This window comes from Leptinotarsa decemlineata, unplaced genomic scaffold (assembly GCF_025532065.1).
Source record: "Leptinotarsa decemlineata unplaced genomic scaffold, Ldec_3_MD MMD2_tig00000882_RagTag_RagTag, whole genome shotgun sequence".
Taxonomy (NCBI): Eukaryota; Metazoa; Arthropoda; class Insecta; order Coleoptera; family Chrysomelidae; genus Leptinotarsa; species Leptinotarsa decemlineata.
This window is the reverse complement of record NW_027412556.1, coordinates 2,738,876-2,766,602: the sequence shown is the minus strand read 5'-3', so window position 1 is coordinate 2,766,602 and position 27,727 is coordinate 2,738,876. Positions and strand designations below refer to the sequence as shown.

At 35.5% G+C, this 27,727-nt stretch overlaps 2 protein-coding genes across 2 annotated transcripts; one reads left to right on the top strand and one right to left on the bottom strand.

The window, feature by feature from the left end:
* The first annotated feature begins 1,065 nt into the window (after window positions 1–1,065).
* On the top strand, window positions 1,066–8,151 carry Vang (Strabismus domain-containing protein Vang). Its single transcript, XM_074174796.1, has 4 exons — window positions 1,066–1,220; window positions 1,326–1,371; window positions 1,433–1,696; window positions 2,381–8,151. Exons 3-4 carry the CDS (start codon window positions 1,569–1,571, stop codon window positions 3,921–3,923), a joined length of 1,671 nt encoding a protein of 556 aa, XP_074030897.1. The 5' UTR covers window positions 1,066–1,220; window positions 1,326–1,371; window positions 1,433–1,568; the 3' UTR covers window positions 3,924–8,151.
* A 2,160-nt stretch (window positions 8,152–10,311) lies between these two features.
* Window positions 10,312–15,939, bottom strand: LOC111504211 (uncharacterized). The gene is made up of 2 exons (XM_074174801.1): window positions 14,704–15,939; window positions 10,312–10,691 (listed from the first exon to the last, which is right to left on the bottom strand). Exons 1-2 carry the CDS (start codon window positions 15,834–15,836, stop codon window positions 10,436–10,438), a joined length of 1,389 nt encoding a protein of 462 aa, XP_074030902.1. The 5' UTR covers window positions 15,837–15,939; the 3' UTR covers window positions 10,312–10,435.
* Between the last annotated feature and the right edge of the window lie 11,788 nt (window positions 15,940–27,727).

Genomic DNA, 27,727 nt, shown 5'->3' with positions numbered 1-27,727 from the left:
GAAATAGGCCAGGCAGACCCTTATGTTTCAGCAAGAAGGGACACTGATATGACATTCTAACATTTTTTGGGGGATTCCTGTACTCTGAAATAAATTCCACGCTCATGAATGCTGAGTATTTTGAACATAGGTAGCCAAAAACTGTATTGCGTCTCCAATAACATTTTTATTGAAATTATGATATTTATTTTCTTGAGTTTACAGAAACGGCTAGTCGGATTTCAAAAAACAAGACAACTACGGTCACGGGATATTGGAACCAAAAAAGTACATACGGTCTGTTCTGGTTATGGGTTCGGACTGTTTCGAATCGACCAAAATCAGTGAGTCAGTTGTGGACTGAAAAAGTTAACGCAACAAAATGTTCTGTATTCAGTTGGGTGACTGTTAGGAACAATCCCGGCGGAGAACCAGAACAAGCCTATAGTTTACTCTTTGATTGGAACCTACAGCATTCTTGGTTCTTCATAAAATGAAGAGACCAGCGTAATATGGCATTCCATTCACAGAGGGCAAACTAATTTTACATTCGAAAACAATTCTTGTTTCATCTATCAACATGTGTACAAAATTGGGTAAATCTCATTTCTCACGTCGAGATTTTTGCAATGACCCAATATTTTCAAAAAGTCAAGTGTTTTCAGATAAAAATATATGTTCAAAGAAAAAAATTGTGCTGCTTTAAACGTCAATCTTTTCGTCAATTAATACGAAATGTTTGTCATCTACGATTTTACTTCTCAAGGCTCAATTTGAAAAAATTGTCCAATTCAATTTCGAAAGCCGCAAAGAAGTGAATAAATTGTGAAATAGCTGAACTTGTCTACTGGTACACCCATCAGCAAATTATTTCGGAAGAATTATAATGCCAGGATATTTACCCTATCATGAGTTCAATCACCCGGTACTTTCCCAAAATGAATTTGGTTAGAAAATTACCAGGAAGAACCTCTAATTACCCACGGTCCTGATAATCACCGGGTCATTGGAAAAACTGGTTTATATCACAGAGTTATAACTTAGAGGTTCTGTGGTTTATATGCCACTTTGTTACCACAGTAATTTTGACAAGAATGATGTGTTATGACTGACAACTTGTCTTTTGTCGTTGTCAGATGTCCTTGATGTCATTAGAGGTCGTCAACGTCAAATATGAGAGAATTGTTTGATTGTTGTTTTTGTATAATTGGATTAACGAACCATTAAAAATGTTGGCGTCTGTAAGTGATTTTTGCTTCTATCCTATCTTACGTGTATTGAAAACGACTATTTATTTTCAAGTTATTCTTTTTTTAATTTATATTTGATGGGCTAATTTATTTCAGTGATGGTTCCCAAGAGGTCTCACTTTCCGTGTCTCTAATGCCAAAGGTTATACAAAACTGAGTAAAAATCAACTAGAAAAAAAGGTTTATTTTGGTATGATTTTTAGGAGAATAACAATTTTCATCAATATGCCAATCTATTGGTGATATGCTCATGGAAACAGTTATGGCTTAACCAGAACTAGAAGCCAAATAATATTGATACTCCATGCGACCCCAACGGTCTCGACTCTATTGTTTTATATGGGAAATGAAACTGCTAGAGACATGGAGACTGAATCGGTAAAATCAGAGAATAGTTCCAAGTCCAGGCGGTCCAGGAGTCACAGGGACAGGAATAATTATAGACATCACTCACATCGAAGCACAAGGTAAGGTTTTCTTATTTATTACCAAGTTCACTATTCACAATGAGCTGCATATGGCACTCCCACAAGAATAACATTACTCAAAACTGCGCTAATTTCAGTTGATACCATTTTGTAAAAAGAAAAAAGTATTTAAAGTATATAGAATACGTTGGTGATCTAATTTCTTAACAATATGCGCATGTCCTTTTCTTATCAGATGAATTTCACCAATTCATTGTTAGAGTTTTCAATTGATTAGTTCATTGTGGATAAGATGGAGATTATTTTCAGTAAAAAAAGATCCAGTAGTTCTTAATTTTTCATATGTTTAGTAGGATGATCAGTGCCATCTGAAAAAATCGAAAAAAGTATGCACCTTTTTCAGATTTTTGACTGATAGAGTCGGAGATTTTCAATTAGAATTTTTTTTTATAAAATTGCACTTTCAAAAATTTGTCACTTATACTTATAGCTTATATATAGTTACTTCAATTATAGCCTATTTTAAGAAAACAAGTATCAGGATAATGTTTGTAGGGAATTTAATTGTTTACAAAACGCATGTATTTTTTTCACCTACAAGTATTACACAATAAAAACTCCTCAACTGAATGGGGAGAAATTTGAAAAATTAAACCTTCGGTTTTTTCTTGAACACAGTGAAAACATATGTTAATTATTATACTATGAAATATGCTGTTTTAGGAGTAGTAAGTCAAGAAAAAACGAAGACATGGCACCATTCCAGACATCAGTTACCCTAACTCCTGATAACAGAGACGGTCACGAAATCATAGAAGTTCAAATTCTTCCTCAAGATGACAATTGGGGAGAAAATACCACTGCCATAACCGGAAATACCTCCGAACAATCCGAATCCACGGAAGACGTAAGTAATTGGCCCGGCGAACCCGACACCGGTTTGAGCTTCATGTGCCAACGATATATGGGAGCAACATTAACTTATATGGTATCTCTTATAGCATTCTTGAGTCCTTTTGCTATGGTGGTATTGCCCAAGCTGGGATTTTTTCCTGCTTTAACTTCCAAGTTGGGCCTAGCGGATAGTGCGAAGTTATTAGCTTGCGGTTCAGAATGCAAAGGTCAGCTGGTTTCCTTGGCATTCAAACTGGTTATATTAGCGATAGGAGCTTGGGCGGTGTTTTTACGGAAACCCCAAGCTACGCTCCCTAGGTTTTTTTTATTCAGAACAGGCATTTTGGCACTGGTGCTGGTGTGCACTTTTGCTTATTGGCTGTTTTATATTGTGCAAGTCACGGAGACAGCTCGAGCAGCAATAACCCCTGAAGAAACCGTGGATTACAAGGCTCTGGTAGCTTATGCCTCCAGCTTGACTGACACCTTGCTATTCATTCACTATTTAGCTGTAGTTTTGGTTGAAATAAGACACTTGCAGCCTACGTATTACATAAAAATAGTACGTAGTCCCGACGGAGCCAGTTGCGCCTTTGCAATAGGGCAGCTGAGTATTCAGCGGGCTGCCGTTTGGGTTCTTGAGAAGTACTACACAGAATTCCCCATCTACAATCCGTATCTTGAACGCATTCCAGTATCCAAGTCTCGTAAAACTTCGTCCAGTTTCAAGTTCTACGAGGTCGATGGGATGAACAGTTCTCAGATTCAGCAGTCTCAATCTAGGGCTATGCTAGCAGCACATGCTAGGAGGCGGGACTCCAGCCATAACGAACGGTTTTATGAGGAACACGAGTATGAAAGAAGGGTCAAGAAACGCAGGGCAAGATTGATTACAGCTGCCGAAGAAGCATTTACTCACATCAAGCGATTGCACAATGACCAAGTGCCTGCTATCCCGATGGATCCTCACGAAGCCGCTCAGGCGATTTTTCCTTCCATGGCGAGGGCTCTGCAGAAATATCTGAGAGTTACTCGACAACAGCCGAGGCATTCAGTCGAAAGTATTCTAACACACTTGGCTAACTGCCTTAGTAACGACCTGACTCCTAAGGCGTTTTTAGAGACTTATCTAGTCAGCGAACCTGTTTTACAGAATGACAAGGAAAAGAAAGACGTGCAGACATGGGCATTGATTTGCGACGAACTCTTGACAAGGCCTATAAGAGACGGCATTATATTCCAGTTGAGGCAGAATGACGTGTCTCTGTTGTGCAATATCAAGAAAATGCCTCATTTCAATATTACCGAAGAAGTGATGGATCCTAAGAGCAATAAGTTTGTTTTGAGATTGAATTCAGAGACGTCTGTATGACCCTTGGAAACTTCAAGGTCTTTCGATAGACTGATTTGATTCGCATATCTTTTTGTTGGCTAGGTTAATACGAGACCAAAAAAGCTTGGCGAACTTTTTTAAACGTACACTGTATAGTATTGTTTGTGTGATTTTTCCAAATATGTATAAAGAAGTGAGATCAAAGTGCCCTTCTTGAGTGGTTGACATTTAGACTCGATGTTTGTATTTGAATTAGGTAATGGAGTATTGAACTAAGTTCGTTTATCTCTGAAATTCAGTTGGATTGAATAGTATGTACAAGTCAGTTGTTTCAGGAAACTTACAAAGGGTACATGAAAGTTCCTCAAACTCAGTTTTAAAAACAAATTTTGAAAATGAATTTTCAAACTTTAGTGAAAAATATACTTTTCTGCAATTTGTCAACAGTAGAAAATATGCTGTATTAACCTCGCCTTCCAATGCTTACTAGTCATGTAGCAGTTGTAGTCTTGTTGCTTCTTTTCTTCTCTGCACAACTTATTATTATTAATCCTACGAGCCTGTCTGATTGTTGACAAACTGTACATATATAAAGCATATAGCTGAATTTAATTCTTCCCTACTATTTTGAAATACTAGGTTATAGAGTTTCCTTCAATTCAAACTTTAATTGTGAACCAAATGGAGACCATCTGTAGCACATTAATTTTTTTTCTGGGTTGGCCCTATGTGTATATGTCATTAGTGTCAATTGTCATATGTCAATGATGTTAGTATTGACATTTATGTTATTTGTGTTAGAAAGTCATTTTTATTTCATAGATTTTCCATTTATTTTTCTTGATATTTGTTTAAAGTGATATGTAATGTGAAATTGAATTATGAATTGACTTGACATTTGACACAAACAACAAATATACAAAGTATCCAACTCAGGAAAAACCCTAATCTGATATGGTCCATTTCTCTTACATTATCAATGTGATTCAATAAAATAATCAGTTTAAAAACCATGAACACTGACAGTGGCGTTTGAAGAACTTCATTTAAGAGGGAATACACTTAAATGAATTATTTTGTTGATACTGATCCACAAGAGCATTTTGAATTGTCTATTTATTTTTTTCATTCAACTGGGAATTTCAATATCTCTCAAATAACTTAAGGGAGCTCGGTTACACTGAACACCTTCCTTTATATATTGACATGAATATTTATAAGTATAAGTTAATTTATCGAAAGAATATCTGACACAATTGTAAATTCAATTTGTTTTTGAATGTTTTACTTTTTGGCATATCACTATTACATACTAAGTTCTCAGTAAGATTTTACAGATACTTGATGACATATCCAAATGAAAATTCTGAGATAAACGAAGTTTTTGGCACATTGACTACCGACACTAATTTCAGTTACAAATTTACATTTTTTTATTACTCATTTTGATTAAAGTCCAAATTATGAAGGTTCTAGTTGTTTTACGAATTTGCTAATAATAACAAACCAAAAAGTTTGAAAATATAATAGAACTGTTAACAAAACTTTACAAAACCGCAATACGTTTCATGATATTGAAGAATGTTGCTCATTTCAATTTCAGTGTTCTGTTGATAGGATTTTTATATATAGACCAGCGGAAGTAAACATTTTATATTGGCTTCACTGGAAACAAGGATGGAAAGTAGAGTAACAGAAATATGGGAAAGTAATATTACTAATTGATTTGAATGAAAATTTAAGTAAAATTGAGCCAACACTGTAATACATCGTGAACCTATATTCAATATTTTGTTTAAAATTTAATGGTAGGAAAGTAGACAGTGTGTCAAATTTAGGTTAATGCACTTAGAAAGCTTGAAGCAAGTTGCTTTCATAAAACAAAGGTATTAACGTTATTGTGATTGATTTGCACAAAAAAAACTTTGTAGAGGTCTAGCGTTTTTGATATTGTGAAATTATGATAGGAAAATGAAATGTTATTGAAAAATATTAGTATGTGGTGATCTCACTACACTGCAAAGCTTGAAAATACCTTGAAAATCTCAACAATCAAGTTCCTGAATTTCAGTTATCAACATTTGCGAATTGAAACATTTGAGAGTATGTTACTTGATTTGTGAATTTTCTGAAATTACAACTATGATTTTATATTCACTTCTTACATAACATTACATAAAAACAGAAAATTTGGAATGTTATTTTAAATGAAAGCTTTAAACAATGTGAACAATTTTTTCCAATATATAACCTCAGTTAGAGAATCTTTTACTATTCTAGAAAATAGTATGAACTGTTCGTATTCATTATATAATGCGTCATTTATTTTCATAAATACTCAAGTTTGGTAGTTTTTTACCTAGCAAGTAAGTAATAAAAAAATAACTCAATGTACTTAATGAAATCTCATTTATAAGCTATGTACTTTTTTATATAATTTTAAAATTTGTACTATTTATACAACTGTATTATTTATATGTATATTTTCTGCTCAATTTTTGATATTTGTATTTATTTTTTCTACGGTGGACTACAGGAATGTACAGAAGCAATTGAGAAAACAGGTGTGTTGACATTTTTACTGTTGAATAAAATACCAGGAAGAACTTTTCAGATGGATTCATGCACTAGCCTTGAGTCATAAGTCACAAGTTGTGAGTAACTTGTCATAAGTTTTCAGTCATAACAAGTAATATCGAGTCAGCACAACGTAAGGTGATCCACCAACATTTATAAAAATTATAAACATTTATGGCCGGAGACAACCGTGTTGAAACTATTTTCCGGGTTTGTTGGCCGTGGTATGCAGGTTTTTATGCCTACGATTGCGATAGACATAAAAGGCAATGGAGAAATGGATAAAGTATTCTGTGGTTCTCACAGCAGATCTTTGGTTTCATTCCATTAGTGATGGGGGTGGCGTCGTTCCTATTGGTTGAATTTATTGACATGATATATGAGCAATTAAGATCAGGTAGCCAGATTTCATTAATGTTAGTTTCCTCTTTTCAGAATTCATTTCTGAATGATAATTCCCTGATGTGCTCATGCCACTTCCTGCATGGACAATAACGAGTCATGATCCCTTCCCAATATTTTTAAATACCTAACCCTTTGGTTGATTCATCCGTCCAGTTCTTGGAAGATGTATGTCCACTATGAAGGTATGTTTCAACAAGAAACACAATTGGTGCTGTTGGCTACGAAAATAATTGATTTTTTGTAAATACTTGATCCTCGATGCTCTAATGTCCATTTTCTCTATTAAAATTTTAAAACCTATTTTTTTTAATTCTACGAAGAGCCACAATTCCCAACAAATAATCCGTCTAAAATTGGAATACTCATACTCGGGAATATCAGTTACTGGTGCTCTTCTAGGCCGCTTCTTTCTTGGGGTGGAAAATTTTACTTCTCCATTATTTTCAGAAATTAATTGCTCCCCTTTAACCACTCTTCAAATGGTTGTTATTGAAATACCTAATACCAAATAAAGATTTGTGTTGAAACAGTTATTTTTTAAAATTTATTTAATGTCACCTGTACGGAGAGATGTTTTATTTTTCACATTTGATAAAGTATCCAACCCACATTTAACACTTCACTTTAAAAATTATTTCACGTGCCTGACTCTTAATGACTGGTTTTTCTTACGCGATTAAATTTTTCAGAAACAACACAAATTATTCAGACAATGCTAACAGTTACATTGAAAATGAGTTTGTGCGAAATGAGTTTGATGCATGAATCAATCCTGAATCTGAAAATGGTAATGATATAGCTATACATTTTGTAACCTAGAATCATAACAATTTCTATCTAACAAATTTAGAGAATCTTGATCTCTCTGAGTTTAGTATCATAACTTATCACACCTTAGCTGAAAATGATCAGTGGAATGATCATTGAAAGTAATAAAAACACTGTTTTTGTTTTGTTTCTCTTTTATTATTCTTCTAAATATTTTTAAGAATACATTTCTGAGTAAGTACTCCCTTATGTCCATAGTTTATGACAATACACTTGTAAACTTATTCTTGATTGCAGCTGATGCATTCCTGACTACGCACACACAGTTATTTGTTCAGAAAAAAGAAGAGTAATACTCATATTTGTGCAATTTTTGTAAGTAATGTAAAGCCATGTCTATAGCGCTGCTGTGGATCAGTATTTAAATTTTTTCCGGTGAAACGTGTACTGTAGGTAGCTTTTTATAAATTACTGTTTGTGAATGGATAACGTGTGTTGAATAAACGATTTTTTTAGAGTTTGACTTTCCTTTCTTCTTCATATCCACTGAACAAAATATCTATTGATTATTATTCACCATCTTCGGGTAAAATGAAGAAAGAACTCTTCGGTTGAATGTAAAATGTGGTCTTACCTTTTAACGTGTGATTCCTACAAACAGATTAGCTATTTTTATTTTGATATTTGTTTCAATTCAAATTACGAATGTTTTGGGGTACCGCACCTATTTAAAGCAAAATATGTAATATTTGCATAAATGCAAATAAAAATTGAGTAATGCCGAAAATTATACGTATAAAACTTACCATTAAAAAAACAAAAACAAGGGAAAAGGGTTGTCTTTGAGTTATTTAATATAAATGAACTCTTCTCAGTCAATAAATAATACTTTTCTAATATAACAGTTTTATTAAAAATTTCTACAAATATTTCATAAGCACAAGTACTTAATTATGTTCTCAATGGACCATCAGTTCCCTCACACCCCCATACGGCTGAGAGGAATGAAATTTGAACTGGCTAAACCTAATAACCATTGAGGTTACCCGGATATACATCCAGTGGGGTCCAACGACTAATGGACTTACTTACTTACTTACTTAATTATGCTTATAAAAACAGGTCTAAAAGTAAATTTTATTGTCCAGCAAGAACCAACGGGGAGGTGAGAGTCGTGTCTTGCCAGGAAAGGAAGGATGGGGTAGGAAGGAAGGTTAAATCTGGTTTGTTTAAGTGAATTCACAAGGCATCCGCAAACTACTTTTAATCGGCGATCATTCAAGTTCAATATAGTCTGCGAGGGTCCCGTATTTTGAAAGGTGAATTGAAAGGTGTATTTTGTAATTTTGGATAGGAAGGAAAAAATAAAAAAAGAAACTGAAAGTAAACATAACATTCTTTCTTTACCAAGACGATATAGCTGTTTCTATATTTTGTTTGCTAAACAATTTTAATTTACCTTAATTTACCTTAGATTTAAAATGTCTTACTGTAGAACGAGGTAAATTTTTAAAATCGGAGTATCGTTTATATACGTTTGGTATTCGGTTTGTACGGAAAATAAAACACAGGGCCAACAAAAAAGTTTTTCTCGTTTAATGAGGCCGGTTAACCAATCGCATTTATCGTACCAACTAATATTAAATCCTCGATTTTGTCGATTATCTGACGCTTTAAATGAAATCAAATTTGGTTGAGGCCTTCCTATTGTTTTAATAATGTAAAATTTATTATCATAAGATAAAGACTTAAAATTATTTGTCAGCAACCAATCGACTATATCGTCAAATTTTTTAATTTCGTCCAACTTATCCATAATAAATGGAAAAAAAAAATTACCGAAAAGTGAAAATTTGAAAACACATTGAAACTGAAAGAAAACACTTTAAAAACACATTAAAAATATTACAAAAAAGCACTGCTATAAGACAATACTTCTTGTTTTATACACAAATAACAAATATTATCAAGAAACACTAAAACGATTCACCGAAATATTATTCAGTCCCGGTCCGTCACGGCATCCTGTCCGAATAATTCAATAAAAAACAAACTCAGTCGTACACTCACGGAGACCAACTGGAGGCTAGCCTCCTCTAACGCTATAATTTCTGCAACTAAAATTACAAATCAGGGCCTATATGTCGCTGGTTGTATCGGTCTCGCGGAGTTTGTGTTTTTTAAAACGGTCGGAGGCTTGGCTCCCTTGCAACGTATGGCATTTATTATTTCGGGTTGATGGTTTATTCGTTATTCGTTCATGAGCGGTGCGTTTGAGGTTTGTTGATACAGGATACAGTGTGGTACCACTACGTAGTGAGTGTTTTTTCGGGCATATCATGTATGTATATTGAAAATTAATGGTAAAGTAATGATACCCAAGCATTTTTAGAGAAAAATAAACATAATTATTTGTCAATATTTTTTATTTTATTGCGATGAATAGCCTCAAATTTTATGGGGAGGCTAAGCCTCCCTTGCCTCCTCTGACGAGCCGCCGCTGGTGGAAGTAGATGGTTTCTGTTTTGTATATGAATCAAAAAACTAAATTGTTTTTCACATCTTGCGTTTTCGAAATCAACAAAGTATACCTAGTATCTGACCTGTATCCACTGTATGCTATAAACTGCATACCTATGAACCTCGCATACTGTATATCTGTGTAAAAAAATTCGCCTAATTTTTCCCATTATGGGTTTTCCATTTTTGTATGTTTCTTTATTTTTTTGAAATATATACACTTTGCTTAGTAATAGTCCTCAATTTTTCATCAAGGCTGTTTTGTAAACAGTTGACAAACATTATTGTTCAGTTCTTGATGCAGGCCCATAAGGCGAACTTGGAGATATTCTGACGGACCTAAACAAATCCACTGGATACCTCAACAGGTAAAATATCATTCCCATCAGAACTACAACAGCCACTACTAGTATAATGATCAATACTCGGTGAGACCTCTTTCCGTATATTTCAGGATGGCATTCCATCAAGTCTTTATGGTTCAAGTCCATGACATTTTTCAGGTACACGTCGGTACCTTCAGGATTTAAATTGCATCTGAAAGAAAAAATACACGATATCAATGGGTACCTATTCTTTAAATAACACTAGGCAACAAATAAAAAAAAATCACAATATTATAATGGCTATACATGAGAATTTAAAGCATCCTGATTGCAATTTCAACATCAAAAATTTTTCATCACGTAAAGATTTTGAGTTATAGTTATTTTTATTTTATACAAAAATTTTCACATATCATAGGTCAAAATCTTCAGATGATGTGGTGCTGCAGGTTTTTCCGGGTTTTCCTGCAGCTGAAAAATCAAATGCGCCACTGGAATCAACGAAGTCGCCCCGGAAAAAGTTCAAATGGGAGTACAAGAAATGGATTTTGAGAGACTTGCGACATCCCATTCTGCATTAGTTTTCAAGTAGTTCTTCTACAAGTGTTTCGTAATTTTCTACTTTCTTGTTCCCTAAAAAATCCGAAACAATTCTTTTGAAAGAACTCCACGTAGCTAATTCAACATTACTTAATTTTTGATCAAACTGTCGATCATTCAGTAGTTTTCTAATTTGTGGTCCAACAAATGTACCTTCCTTGAGCTTTGCATCACGTCATATTGAAAAAACGCATCACCTTCTTTGTCTAACGCTTTTACAAAATTTTTCATTAACCTTAGTTTAATGTCTAATGGAGGTACCAAACCTTTTTGGGATTAACAACAGGTATTTTCTTCACGTTAGCTTGACCTGGAATATATTTATATCTCGGAGGCCATTCCATTACTTGATAATGGCTCTGTGTTGCCCTACTGTTCCAAAGGCAAAGAAAACAGCAAAACTTCGTAAATCCGCCCTGAAGACCTAGTTATAGTCCTATGACTTTTAGGTCCCAATATATTTGCCACTTATACTTATTATAACTTATAAGTGTGTTAAAACATCCTGTAGTTGATACAGAAATAAAATTATTCCATTAATGTTTGACAAAATGGCAATTTAGGTAACTAATCACAAATTTTTTATTGAGATATATTTTAGAGAAAAAAATTACTAGTCATTTCTGAAGAGCGATTATATATTTTGAAATGTTTTCAAATAATCTATCACCATAATATAATATAGCACTACATTCTTTGAACGCAGCTAGTCGATAAATAATGTTTTCTGACCATTTTAAATACAAAAACCTTTGAAGCACTAATTTCGCATTTGTGCCATCTATTGCCATAGTTGGCACAGTATTAGTATTATATATTTTTAAGGACTCTTCCATACTTTTCTGTTCTTTGAATATTGGGAAACTAATAAGGCTATTCTGCAAAAGATGGTGCCACAATTATAGATTCTTTATAATATGTAATTCCATAAATAATTCCTAATGTACGCATAAAATCGGTAATATTTGGAAGGTATTTGAAACAAATACATATACATAAAGGTCATTTTCATTATATAATTCATAACATTTTTTAATATTTTGAAACAAAGTTTCCTATGGCCGGGTTTTAGGTACTTTCAATTAATAACACTTCTTAATTCTTCCTCAAAACTAATAATAACGGTGTTGTCGAATAATTAATTATAAATTTATGATGTATTTGATATTGGGTTTTCTCATTGATTTGCTTATATAAAAGTAGATGTCTCTGATCACACTTGTACTTTAAAAGTTCTTATTTTTTGTTCCATAGTTTTAACATAGACACACAAACACTTTTTTCAAACTGATTCACATGACAGCTGTCAGTGTCAATTATTTGTTGTCTCTATCTACATGGTTTCTACCGATAATCCATAATTTTAAAACAAATAACGATTTTTAGTAACTCAATTCAATAATTTTCTTTATATTAGTGTAATGTGTAAGTTATATTAAGGTAGTGACTTGTTCTATTGTAGTGACTTGTTCTATTGTATTGACATGTTTCAATTGTTCAAATGTAACATTCTTCTCGACACGGCCATTCCCACTAACAGTAAGTTGAGCCTTTTGTTATCATTTTATATTGTACTATCATCATACACATTTTGTAGCTCTTCTTTGACGATGATAATAAATTTTATCGAAATATTGTCCTGGGGTCCTCGATTGAAAACAAAATGTGAATAACCAAGAAAAGTACTTGATAAAAATAACTGCGTAAACGTAAGTGGAAAACCTTTGACATCCAACCTATTGTTGGTCAGACAATACCTATCGCGAATATCCTGAATTTTTTTAGTTTCATCATGATGTTGCTATTTGAAATTCACTAAAAATCAATAAAAAAATGTGTACCATGTATTTAGTGCAGAATCGTACTTTGAAATATGTTCAGAGACGTTTATCAAGAGTTTTTTTCAGAATTATTTCACTTTTCTGAGTGATATACAGTATTTTGTCTTTAACCACAAACAGAAACGATGACTGACGACTGTGTTGAGCAGACATACATAGGTACTAAGAAAATAAATAGTAAGAACTGAAATTCGAAGTACTTTTTCACCTCTTCCATATTAGGAGCTGACAAATTATTGTAACTACTTTCCCGGCTAATACCACGACAGTTACTAGATTATATTACATTATATCCTATATCTGACGCGCCTCCTTGCTTGGGGAGGCGCGATACAGGATGACGGCTCTTCCTAAGCTGTGTGTATCCTGCCGAAAGTATGCATGACTCTGATTCACTCCAGTGTCTCAAACGGAACTTTCGTGATAACAGGCGCCTTTCCGCCGTAGAAAGCCTTATCACATAACGCGAAACTCTACCGTGATGTACCTCTTTTTCTTAGCCACTCGCGGGACCCTTTATGGCCCATGAAGTAATCGAAGAATCCGATCCTTGAGTCTACAGAGGAGATGGACGTCGACTAAACGACTGCTTTCCCTGTAACATTGGAGCAAGAGAACCTAGGAGTGTAGGTGGTGCAGCCAAAAAGCGACTTATCGTAAGGTATCTTATGGATTTGTCATCAAATTCGTAGATCAGCAAATGCTCTCGCTCAAACAATCACAACTAGAGGTCTTGTATGGCTGAATTTATCGTCAGATATAGCTGAGTTACAGATGGAAAGATTGCTGCGTTACTTAAAGTGGTAATTTTGCACCTTGAATATCCAACAACTTGAATATCTACCAATCAAATGCAGTGTGCCATTATGGCTACCGTGGAGGGTATTCCAAAAAATACAGAGCTGCATTTTCCAGCCTGGATGGCTGCACCATCCAGGAGATGATAGTGGGTGCATGATAGTTGGCACTTTGCTGCTATAGAAAGGGCGTTTTTCTTGAACGCGTCACAAAAATCCTACTTCCCAAGCCACGAATTTGTGTTGCTCACCTACCTGACGAAGGTAGTTGCAGATTGACTACCTATCAGATTCCTGTCAAACTTGCAATGGATTATTTCTCGCAAGGAAATTCAGCTCCTGATAGCAGATCACTCTGCCTGCCTGATACGGAGCGAATCAGCTGACCTAAATCACTAAATAAAGTAATCGGCTTCATTAAAAAGCTAGATCTATTTGGTAGAGTTTGAACAGGTGTGAACCGTAATAAATCACCACGTGATGTACCCGATAGACATTTGTTCAGATTTGTTCATAGAGGAAATTCGACCAGCAGCAATTACCTACAGACCGGTTTCGGATTCGTCAATGAAGATGAATCTAACCAAGACTGCAGAACTAGCTAGTACTGGATTTCATTGACCTCACACTTCGACTGAGACAGGACAAACTTGTTTCAACTAAGTTCATCAAGTACTTGGGGCTTTGTTCACGGGATGGAACTCCTGGTACTTCATTATAGTTACAAACAGATCCTGTCTCGTGTGAAGGTTTTGTATATGCGGTGGACTGATGTTTTGGTCAGATATGCCAACCACTGACGAAACCGGTCTGTGGGTGAACCACCCGATTGATTTCAGTGGGGTCCAGTTGCTGCACGCAGAACTACTTGTATGTCTGATATTGCCAAATGCCCGCCGTGGTTTCAGCCAGGTGGATGTTTCGAATTCCAATCCAAAGTATTTCTTTTTTTTATTCACCAACTTTTGTTGCATAAAAAACTCACCTAATTTCGTCCTGCTTGTAAAGAATTGTTGAGAATTCCTGAATCCAGAGAATATCGCAGTCGCACCTCCAAGGGTTGTGTCTCAAGTCAACATGATTCATTTGTCGGAAGAAAGCTTTGTAAGACGCGTTGAGCGTTCTGAGCCCGTTACCCTCAAGAGAAAGGAATTTGAAATGTTTGTGGCTGGTATCCTTGGAAACCACATCAAAGGCAAGCTCACTGAATTCCTCCAGATTGGGGCAATACCTTATAGTCAACTTTTCCAGAGCGTAAAGGTTGTAAAAGGCGTAATGGTGAATGCTCCTCAGTAACGGCAGTCCGTTGAGCTCAAGTGTTTTGAGGGAAGGGTAGTTTAGGTATTTTGCGGAGAGGTAAGTGAATCTGTTGAGAGACAAATCAAGTTTCTCAAGAGAATACGGAACATTTGGTATATCCGTAAAGTTATTGTCGGCTAAATGCAAGGAAACCAGCTTCTTGAATCCATCGAAGGCGTCGCTTGGTAGCACTGTGATATTCAAACCATTCAAACCTAGATGAGTGAGGTTAGGTGTCACCCCTAAACGGCCTGTGAAAGTTCCTGCCCTTCTGAGAGTATTTCCAAGGTGGTTGTAACTCAAATCGAGATCTCTCAATTTACCCATCGACTGAAATATCTTATCTGGCAGTGTTTCGATTCTGTTGTAACTCAGATCCAATCTGTGAAGGTTGTTTTGATTCTGAAAGATCTGGTGATCGAGTGAGGTGATGTAATTATCGCTCAGGTCTAGTTCGGAAAGATTTGGGAGTGCTAGGAAAAACTCGCTGTCTACCTTGCTGATTTGATTCAGTTTCAGAATCAATACGTTCAAGTTTGAACTGGTAAGTTTCTGGAGTTTCGGGTCCAAAACTCGGATGTTATTTCCGGTGAGATCCAGAAAGTTGAGATCGCTCTCGATTCGGTCAGGGATGCTTTCAATATTCATTACAGAGCAGTCGGCTCTGACTTGGGGCAGACCTGTTTTCCTATCTGTCACTTGGTTGCAGAAACACTGATTTTCGCTGGAGTTCGAACAAATTTCACTCACTACTGATTGAAAACATATAAACAAACACATGAATATTAGTTTCGACATTGCGACTGAACGAAGCTTCATAAACACAACACTAAATTCACTCGTGGACTAATCATGGATTAGTTCCTTCTTCTGCGCTAGAGAAAATTACTTCTACCGTCTTATCAAGTGACAGACAATCAGATAAATAAATATAACGCGAATTCAATTGATAATACTATTTACCAAATATTCATTATCTCGGATTATACAAATAATACTCCAGTATTTTCCACATCATCAATTCAATTGAATGTAGGATTACTAGTGTGACAAAACAGTCATAATAATATCCAGGATTTTTTTCGCAATATTCTGTAGTGAGAAATATTGGCTATGGAGTATTTTGAATGTATTACTACATGGATCAATAAGTCCCGAGACTAACCCAGAGATGGCGCTCTTAGTAAACCAGTAACCACGTCTTTCTAGAGTACTAACCTTTGCTTGAAACGTGTCGAAATTTTAAGTCGATCGGACCAGAAACAGCTGAGTTATCGAGGTTAGAGTAAAGTCGTTTTGTAGTTTGTTTAAAAAATGGAAAAAACCGAGTTTCGTGTTCTGATAAAACATTGTTTTTTAATGGGTAAAAACACCGTGCAAGCGAAAGAATGGATTGAAAAATGTTACCCGGACTCTTGTCCATCAAAAGCAACGATTTGTCGGTGGTTTGCCGAGTTTAAACGTGGTCGTACCGACACAAATGACGCAGAACGCTCGGGTAGACCTGTGGAAGCTGTTACACCGGAAAATGTGAGTGAAGTGACAAAAATTGTAATGAAAGATCGTAAAGTGAAGCTCCGTTAGATTGCTGAGATGACACAGATATCATATGGAAGTGTATTTACTATCCTTCATGAAAAATTGAGCATGAAAAAGGTTTTTTCTAAGTGGGTGCCGCGATTGCTTTCGATGGAACAAAAACAGCAACGAGTCGATGATTCAGAAAGCTGTTTATCGCTATTTACTCGCAACAAAAAAGATTTCTTGCGTCGTTACGTGACCATGGACGAAACATGGATACATCACTACACTCCAGAGTCAAAGCGGCAGTCATCTGAGTGGCGCACAGCTGGCGAAAGCCGTCCGAAACGTCCGAAAACGCAGCAGTCAGCTGGCAAAGTGATGGCGTCAGTTTTTTGGGATGCGCATGGCGTGATTTTCATTGACTACCTCGAAAAAGGTAAATCGATCAACAGTGATTATTATATTGACTTACTGGTACGTTTGAAGGAGGAAATCGCAAAAAAACGACCGCACATGCAGAGAAAAAAAATCCTTTTTCACCAAGACAATGCACCTTGCCACAGGTCGATGAAAACAATGGCAAAATTAAACGAATTGGGCTTTGATCTGCTTCCCCACCCCCCATACTCACCAGATTTAGCCCCCAGTGACTACTGGCTCTTTGCTGATCTTAAAAAAATGCTCCAGGGAAAAAGATTTGGCTCAAATGAGGAGGTCATCGCTGAAACTGAAACTTATTTTGAAGCGAAAGATACATTTTTGTATAAACATGGTATTGAAAAATTGGAAAAGCGTTGGAACCATTGCATCACCCTAAAAGGAGATTATGTTGATGAATAAAAAAAAAATTTGTAAAAAAAATGTTGTTTTCATTGTTACTCTCGGGACTTATTGATCCATGTGTTATACGGACTTGTTGGTGAATTAAGTAATAACTATACCTACAATGAATTTCATTAGTTCCGACTTTCATTGTCTAATCTATATCATATATATAAAAATGGAATGGATGTTTGAAGAGGATCAATAACATCCTGAGTATGTTCCCAATTAATTTGACTACATTTCAAATAGAATCTATTATAGTTTGCTGTAGATTATACCATACTTGAACTTTTTACCTTGTTTTGTAGAATCGATGTTAATACTGAAGTAAATAGCTTCATGATCAGATAATCCAGAAGAAATAACAGTGCATGGCCGCGGAAATTATCGTCAAAGATACTACATACATAATCAATAATCGAATTACTATGTTGTTATACGAGTTGGAATATCAACATGCATTTTCAAGTCAAAAGAAGTTAATAGATTCATCAGCGACTGCGTTAAAATCGATTCAGCTTCGTCAAAATTAATATTAAAGTCCCCTGTAAGAATTTCTATGAGCAGTGATTCGAGTTGAGAATGGAAGGTGTTTATGTCAGAAGAAGGTGATCGATAAATACATAAAATATAATAAGTATTTCACTTTTTGAATATACTACAGGAAGCTCAAAAATTTTTTCAAGAAGCAAATGGTTGTATTTATCACAATTTTCAAACCCTTGTTCATTTCTTACCGAATCTTTCACTAATATCATAGTCCCACCATGAGATGAGATGGTTCAGCAATACTTGGGGTGATGGAAGGGTCGCGTTTACATATGAAAATTGATTTTCAGCACTGAAATTTCAGGCTGAAATTTTGTATGTGGGTTCGTTTTATGTCGTAGATATGTAATAAAAGACAATTTTTAAATATTCCAGCAGCTGTTTATCACTGTTTCTTCGTACTGCTATATTTTTGGAGACTGACATTTTGTGTATAGGTTCGTTTTATGATGTAGATATGTGATAAGAGAAGAGGCCCCCTTCTGGAGATAAAAGGGGTGCTCTTACATATGAAAATTACCATTTTATCACTGTTTATCCGTACCGCTATATTTTCGGAGGCTGAAATTTTCTATGTAGGTTCGTTTTATGTTCTAAATATGAAATAAGTAAGGCTTTTTGAACATTCCACCTGTGGCGCCCCCACTGTGGATAAAAGGGTCGCGTTTACATATGAAAATTAATGTTCATCGCTGTTTATTCGTACCGCTGTATTTTCGGAAGTTGAAATTTTGTATGTGGGTTCGTTTTATGTTGTAGATGTGAAATAAGTAAGGATTTTTGAATATTCCACCTGCGTCGCCCCCACTGGGGATAAAAGGGTCGCGTTTACATATGAAAATTAATTTTCATAGTGTTTATTCGTACCGCTGTATTTTCGGAAGTTGAGATTTTGTATGTGGGTTCGTTTTATGTTGTAGATGTGCAATAAAGAAGAATTTTTGAATATTCTAACTGGGGATCCCCACTGGGAATGAAAGGGGCTCGTTTACATATGAAAATGACCTTTTCATTACTGTTTATTCGTACCGCTGTTTATTCGGAGGCTGAAACTTTGTATGTAGGTTCGTTTTATGTCGTAGATATGCAATAAGAGAGGAATTTCAAATATTTCAATTTGTGCGCCCCTGGGGATAAAAGGGAGGCGTTTACATATGAAAATTAATTTACATCACTTCATCACTTCGTACCGCTATATTTTCGGAGGCTGAAATTTTGTATGTAGGTTCGTTTTATGTAGTAGATATGTAATAAAAAGGATTTTTAAATATTTGAACTGGGGCGCCAGCCGCGGGAGAAAAAGACGCGTTCACAAAATACAGGCTGATTCACGGTGGATGGCACATTAGACGTTTCTGGTGAACCAGACAACGGATCACTTTGAAAATTTAATGGAGGGCATATTCGGACATTCTCTAGCCAACTAAAATATTTTCGACAATGCGGTGTTGCCGCTTCTATTAGAAAGCAGTAGCAACTTTGATTTTTCAAATGGAACACTCTGTATATAATATTATTTTTGGAATCTCCAACAATTGCCCGACAACTTTTCTTGATATTTCCCTGTACCTATCTGTTACCGTTTTCGAAATAAAAATTAATTTCAATTTTTTTCTTCGAAAATCATGACTTCTAAAAATGCCGATATCTTTTAGTTAAGAAGTACTATGATATCGAAATTTGGTTTGGAGTTAGGTGATACTTGGACACTTCCCACACGTCAGCCTAATCTCCGTTACTTCAATACAGGGTGGTAAAAAAATACAGTTTTTTCGTTTGCTTGAAAAAGTTGCTGAAATTTGATTATTTTAAATGGAACACCCTGTATATTATTGAAAATTCGGAAAGCTGCTGAAATTTGCTTTCTTTCTATGTATACCATACCTATACCTAACTAGTCAAGTTTCGGACTTATGAACATTTATTTGTGAAAATGTCCCTTCAGAATGGTGTTCCCATTCGGTATTTGGTAAGCAGGCCATGATTACTATTTGACAGTAGCGTTGTGACATTCTCCTAATAATATCGACATTTTCGTCACTTCAGAAGTTGCAAATACCTTCAAAACGATGGAACAAAACTATTCAAACGAAGTTCTTATGAATTTGTTTATTATTTTTGGACAGTGTGACAAAATTATCAGCAGAACATGTAGAAAGTTCAATGAAATGTATCCGAATCTACCGCCAATGAACCTCAAGAAATTTATACGAATTCAGAACAATTTCAATGCATTTGGATCAACTTTAAAAAAGCACCAAGAAACTTGAAATTGGAAATATTGGTATGAATAATTATAAAAAAGTAAAACAATCATGTGGAATATTTCAAAATATGTTCGATTCGCTGGCCGTTCACTTCCAAGCACTTTAAAATGCGGGTGTTGACTGCTTTAGTGGTGGCAGATCTGATTTCATTGGGATCCAAATCTTCAAATGTTTGGGCAATCCTTTCTAACAATTCATCTCTCGAACGCACGGGTATTTTGTAAACTTTTTCTTTAAACATTCCCCACAAATAAAAATCTAATGGATTAAGATCGGGTGATCTCGCTGGCCAATTCCATGATCCCAAGCGCCTCATCCACCGATCGTCAAATAGTCTATCCAGTTCTGCGCTCACTTCTCTTGTGCAATGTGCAGGAGCTCCGTCTAGTTGGTACCAACAGTTTCGATAATCTTCGAGTGGCAGATTATCCACGAAACTGTCTACAGTATTCTCCAAAATATTCAGGTAGCTTCTGGATGTTAATGACTCCTCGTATATCACGTACCACAATTTGTTCTCCATCAACATGCAGAAGACATTAAAACTAAATTTTTCTTGAAATCCGGCTTCTTTTGTGACGTGAGGATTTTCACTGGACCAATAATGACGATTTTTTCTATTGAAAATCCCTTCTCTCGAAAATTTCGATTCATCAGTCCAAATATTTTTTTTTTTAAAAAGTGGATCTTCTTGAATGCGTGTCAACAAACTTTTCACTTCACAAAATTCTACTCTCTGTTGAGGATCTTGAGGCTTCATTGCTTGAATTTTGGTGAATTTATAATCATGCATTTTATGTCTTCGCAAGATTCTTTGAACCGATGAATATTTTATACCCAAATCTTCTTCAGCACTTCTTATCGATGACTCGGGAAATGCATGAAAATATGCTAAGACATTAATCTGGTTGTCTTCGAAAGTTACGGGTCGAGGCAAGTTTCTTGGTGCTTTTAAAGTTGATCCAAATGCATTGAAATTGTTCTGAATCCGTATAAATTTCTTGAGGTTCATTGGCGGTAGATTCGGATACATTTCATTGAACTTTCTACATGTTCTGCTGATAATTTTGTCACACTGTCCAAAAATAATAAACAAATTCATAAGAACCTCGTTTGAATAGTTTTGTTCCATCGTTTTGAAGGTATTTGCAACTTCTGAAGTGACGAAAATGTCGATATTATTAGGAGAATGTCACAACGCTACTGTCAAATAGTAATCATGGCCTGCTTACCAAATACCGAATGGAAATACCATTCTGAAGGGACATTTTCACAAATAAATGTTCATAAGTCCGAAACTTGACTAGTTAGGTATAGGTATGATATACATAGAAAGAAAGCAAATTTATGCAGCTTTCCGAATTTTCAATAATATACAGGGTGTTCCATTTAAAATAATCAAATTTCAGCAACTTTTTCAAGCAAACGAAAAAACTATTTTTTTACCACCCTGTATTGAAGTAACGGAGATTAGGCTGACGTGTGGGAAGTGTCCAAGTATCACCTAACTCCAAACCAAATTTCGATATCATAGTACTTCTTAACTAAAAGATATCGGCATTTTTAGAAGTCATGATTTTCGAAGAAAAAAATTGAAATTAATTTTTATTTCGAAAACGGTAACAGATAGGTATAGGGAAATATCAAGAAAAGTTGTCGAGCAATTGTTGGAGATTCCAAAAATAATATTATATACAGAGTGTTCCATTTGAAAAGTCAAAGTTGCTACTGCTTTCTAATAGAAGCGGCAACACCGCATTGTCGAAAATATTTTAGTTGGCTAGAGAATGTCCGAATATGCCCTCCATTAAATTTTCAAAGTGATCCGTTGTCTGGTTCACCAGAAACGTCTAATGTGCCATCCACCGTGAATCAGCCTGTAGAGTTACATTTTCATCATCCTTTCTCCATGCCCTAAAATTTCCTGTGGGTGAATTTATATTTAGTACCATCATTGCATACGTGCGGAGCCGAGGCGGTTCGCTAGTAATATAAAAAACGAAAATCGCAAAACTTCAAAATTGGAATTTATTCTTATGATTTCCAAGTTTCGACTATTATCTCAAGACCCAGCTTCAAATTTTAATTTATTCCGGTCATATACGCACATTTCATTTCTTCTCATTTTCTTCGATCTGCCCTTTTGCGAAGCGAATCGCAGACGATTTTCCAGTTGACGGCCCGTCCTTGGGGGAAATTACAATATTTATAATGTCATTTACGTCGGCCGACTTCATTGCTGCCATTGTGGACGGTCCTTGACACTGCATCAATAATGTATCGCAGCAATTAGAATTCATTCAAAGAGCGAACGGGTGATCTCGTGATCCTCGGCACGTGCGACCCTCTGATCGGGCAAAGAAAACGATCACGAAATGAGATGATCGGGGAAGATGTTTTGAGACCAGTGTTGCCAACCGAATGAAGTTGTTTAGCCTGGTTAATGGCAAAGTTTCGCAAGGCACGATCGGGAATAGACATAATGTGAGTTCTTGGGGAGATGGAAACATTTAAACTTTTGAAAAAGCCCTCTATAGAGCCTTCTAATAGATTATTTGCTGTTTTGAGGTTTATTAGCAGCCGTATGCAGATTTTTTGAGATGATGTTCCGCCTACAACTGCGGCATAATCTGTTAAATCAAATGATATGACAAACATTTTTAGTAGTCCTGCATAAAGTATAGTATTCTACTCGCGCTATTATTTTCTCGGTATTATCTGCGGCTCGTGGCCGTAAACTTTACCTCTTAAATAATGGCCATCATTATACGCTCGTTGTCTTCGGAAATGAAGACGTTCATTATTACTAACATAATCGATTTATGAGTCTTGCTTCTTAATAGCCTATCGAATATAATAAACCCTTCATAACTTAGGGACACAAAATTCTACTCCCGTATCAAAACAAAAACCCTGTTCATAAATCTGTTTACGTGTACCTGAACGTATCTCCCAAGCAATGATAATATGAGTGAATGTAGAAATTAGTATACGCATTACTGAGACTGTTTTGTTGAGAGCGCAGTGAATGAACAGGGTAACATAGAAGTAGTGTCAATCATCCCCGCAAATCCGCTTTTCCCATTGTCGCTTGTCAGATTAGGCTGGCTAGGAACACCCTCCTCAAAAGCGGGGCTAAAATATGATGTTCGAGGCAGTTCTTTGCATGTTTATGTTAAAAGTTGCAAAGCTTCTTACTGATGCGATTAAAAAGGAATGGAAGCCGAGGGATTCTGTAGTTTGCTTGTTTAGAACTTTCTTTATCTACGATCGTCGTGTTCGGTATCTTATATAATTTGGGTTTTCCAGTGATTAACTCGCTAATTTTGAGGAACCGTTTAATTCGAAATAGAAGAGTCATTGTAACAACCTCGATTTTAGTGTTACATTCTTGAAGCTGGAATTTGAATGCTAGATAAAAGAATTTTCAATTGAGAATTGTATAATATATTCCCTTCGACAATGTAGACGGATGTGAAGATAGTCACTACAAGGCCCAGAAGTATACTTTTGGGTTACAGTGATAAGGTAGGTAACTTTAGTTGGTAGCAAACTTATGAATTATCACGGGTTTCCCTTGAACATCCAAGTTGTACCCCTTTATTGACGGTGACAGATTCAGTTCGGATCCTGGTTTCTACGTCTGGTACGAATATATGAGGAAATATCTTACTTGTCATGGAGTGTATGAATAGCCAAGTCGAGGCACCATCAATAATAATAATAACAAAATAATGAGATGCCTTTCGTTATTCATCATATTCAATGGTTTACAAATGCATGTTTGACAAGAATGGTGAATGAGCGGGGTTCAGCTATTAAACCTGCTTTTAAACCCAACCTTGGACGTACACACTCATAAGATCACAAAAACCTTCACTATCAATATATCTGTATAAGTATAGTATAATAGATACAAGGAGTAGGCGAAAAAAATAAAATAAAATAAAAAACAAGTAAAATGGCTGAATAATTAAATCACAAAAACCTTCAATATTGATATATCTGTATAAGTAAATTATAGGAGTAGGCGAAAAAAAATGATAATAAAATACAACTAAAGTGGCTGAATAATTAAATAATTTCATATCGTTAGAATTGAAGCCTGTTTGTACATGTGTCAAAAATCTTTGCAAGAGTCATCAGATAGTAATGACATCGTCGAGGAAGAGTCGTCCGAGGACGACTTTCAAAGGTTTTTTGAAATTTCTCAAACTCCTTGAGTTCATGGGGACCTATGGTACAGTTTTGCTGTATTGTGTGAAAAACTACGTGTGTATTATGCGGTTTTATGTTTCGGAATGAGCAGTAAATGTTTATTACGCGAAAAAAAAAATTTTTTTCCGAAATATAGTGGTGTTCCTGAATGCAAAATTTTATGGGTTAGAGCAGGGGTCTCCAAACTTTGAAGCCTTCGGGCCATAATGATTTTTTCAGTTTGTTCCAAGGGCAAATTTCTGCCCTTAACTATATTTCTAGACTAGGATAGTCGCAAAGTGCGTGACCTAAGCAAACTTACGCTTTTTTTGCATTTCAATTATTATTGTGTATTGTAACACTTAACGACATCTAGTGGCGAGTAGTGGTACTATGTACTATCTTTTTCAGCTACCCGCTATGTGGCATTAGGCGTAATTAAATATTTCGAATTACCGCGTTGGTTCGAGAAAGTTCTGGTTCTAGCTAGTGTATTCCGATCACCTCGAGATGACAGTAATAACTGCATATAAAAAGGATAACGGCGCAACTGCGAGTTAGTCTGCGTAGGAAAGGCGAAGGAAGCGAAACTGTCTATTGTGAAATAAAGTAACACCCGTCAATAAAAGTATTTTGATTTGACTTGTTGTTTTATTGTGATTTGTTAGTATGGAAAAGAAATGAAAAATCGACAGTGAATGCAGAACGTTCCAAGAAAAATGCAACTTTCAGTATTTTGTGATTGAGTCCAGTAGTAAGGCGCTATGTTTAATTTGTAATGAAACCATAGCTGTTCTCAAAGACTATAACATTAAACGACACCATGAATCGAAACATCTTCAAAGTTACTCCAAGTATACATGAAGTTTGCGGAAGGAAAAATTTGAAGCTTTGAAACGCGGACCCAAATCGCAGCAGTCTTTGTTTACCAAAGCGAATACTGAACAAGAGTCTGCAACTCGCGCCAGCTTTCGTGTGGCTCTTGAAATCGAAAAACGTGGCAAACCATTCACCGATGGAGAAACGATAAAAGAATGCTTGATTGCAGTAGCTGAAGAAATATGCCCGAAAAGGTAAATTTATTTAAAAGTGTCAGTTTGTCATCAAACACCGTGACTCGGAGGGTGCAAGACATCGCAGAAAATATATCATCTCAACTGTCTGACAAAAATGGACATCATGAGTGGTTTTCTCTACAATTGGATGAGTCAACGGATGTGTCAGATACTTCTCAGGTTTTGATTTTTATTCGCGGAGTAGATAAAAGCTATGAAGTGTATGAAGAACTTCTTGATATTGATAGTATTCACGGCACGACAACTGGGGCAGATATTTTTAAGATGGTAGAAAAAGATGGTGGTTCAAAACCATTAGTCCTACATTGTATCATTCATCAACAATCCTTGTGCGGAAAATGTTTGGATATGTCTGAAGTTCTAAAACCAGTCATATCAGTTGTTAACTTCATCAGATCCACTGGGCTGAATCACCGACAATTCCGCGAGTTTATTCAACAGATTGGAGAAAATGATTTACTATATCATACTGCCGTACGCTGGCTTAATTACGAAAAAGTCCTTAAGCGCTTTTTTGAACTTCGAGCAGAGATCGAAATTTGTTAAAATGAGAAGCAGCGCCCTTTTGCCTATTTGGAAAATAATGAATGGATGTGGAAGTTAGCCTTCTATGTCGATTTGACAAATTATATGAACGAACTGAATTTGAGATTGCAAGGAGAAAATCAGCTTCTCCCTGATTTATACACCAATATCAAATACTTCAGGTAGAAAATAATACTATTTCAATCGCAATTACGTAAAAAATGTTTCACACATTTTGAAATATGTGAAATATTCAGCCACACTACAGAGACTGAATTTCCCGTCAATTCTGCAATCGAAACTTTGAGTGCTTTGAAGATAAATTTTGATACTCGTTTTTCAGATTTTGATGTCATTGCGAATGAAATTAAGCTTTTTCAAAATCGTTTTGATTCTGACATTGAAACCCTGGCTCCGGAAGTCCAAATGGAAATTATTGATTTACGGTGCAGTGATATGCTTAAGAACAAATATTAAAATTCATCTTTGTTGGAATTTTATAAGAGTCTTCCACTGGAACAATTTGATAATTTGCTCGTGGGTTGTTTTCTGTTTTTGGTACTACTTACTTGTGTGAGAAAACGTTTTTCAAGATGAAGTACACAAAGAATGTTTACAGATCTCAATTAACCGATGAGCATCTTACATCTCTTTTGATAATTGGTACAAGTAAAATTGATCCACAACTACAAAGTATTGTCGGTGGAAAATCACAATTACATAAATCTCATTAGTGTTTTTGTTTTACTGTGATACATTTCAATTATTTGTTAGTTATTGATATGCTTAAACTTAGATACTTAAGTTAAGTTTTCTTTGTTATCATTTCTGTCATTAAGTTTTACCTTGCAAGTAAATAAAACCGAGTAATTATCATTCTCTGTTTTCTTCTTCAACTTATCACAGCAATAGTAACAACAATTAGTAATCGTTGGCTGTCGTGGGCCAGATTGATGACAGTAAATCATTGGCTGTCGCGGGCCGGATTGATGACACTGGCAGGCCGGATTTGGCCCGCGGGCCGTAGTTTGGAGACCCCTGTTCTAGACTGAAATCTCCGGAACGAAATTTCACTTTTGCAACAACCCACCTTTGATAAGTGTTTCACCCCGAACTGTTTTTGATAAATACTCAGCAGGTAGCATTAAAAACTTATCAATAAATATTTTTTCAGAGCCTAATAATAAAGTTTACCTATACAGAAGTAGCGATCCGAACCTACCAGACATTCTTCAAAAATACATTGAGAACAAAAGCGTTTTTGGACCATCATCTTGTTCACGATATCTCCGATCAGTGAAACCCTTTATTTTCGCTCAGGCAGATGGGAATGAAGAAGCGAACAATGTGGTTATGAAAGCAGATCTGATGGCCATCGAAAACCGATTCATAACTAACTAGTTCTTCGGTTTCATGTTTCACGGATTTGCTTTTGTGGTCGCTATGAAATACAATACCTTAGTGGGGTTTTATATGAAATATGTATTTCCAAATATTTCGAAAAAGAGGTGATATGTCCATTAGTAAAACGGGTTCAACTGTCACTTTTCATGGGGGCGCAATATTCACTAATGGACCAAATATTGTACGTATTTGAACCTCGGTAACCCAAAACTTTTGCATAAGCTTTGTTTAATAAATTTAAGTAGATACATTTGATGACATCTACTGGAATTTTTTCTTATCCATTGTTTTTTTTAATGACAGATGTCGAAATGTACAGGGTTATCAATTAGGTGTATTTTTT

Coding starts and splice junctions, on each gene's coding strand:
- Vang (XM_074174796.1), top strand. CDS start 1,569: ATGGGAAATGAAACTGCTAGAGACATGGAGACTGAATCGGTAAAATCA. Junction 1,697..2,380: donor CACTCACATCGAAGCACAAG/GTAAGGTTTTCT, acceptor ATGCTGTTTTAG/GAGTAGTAAGTCAAGAAAAA.
- LOC111504211 (XM_074174801.1), bottom strand. CDS start 15,836: ATGAAGCTTCGTTCAGTCGCAATGTCGAAACTAATATTCATGTGTTTG. Junction 10,692..14,703: donor TACAAGCAGGACGAAATTAG/GTGAGTTTTTTA, acceptor TTTTTCTTTCAG/ATGCAATTTAAATCCTGAAG.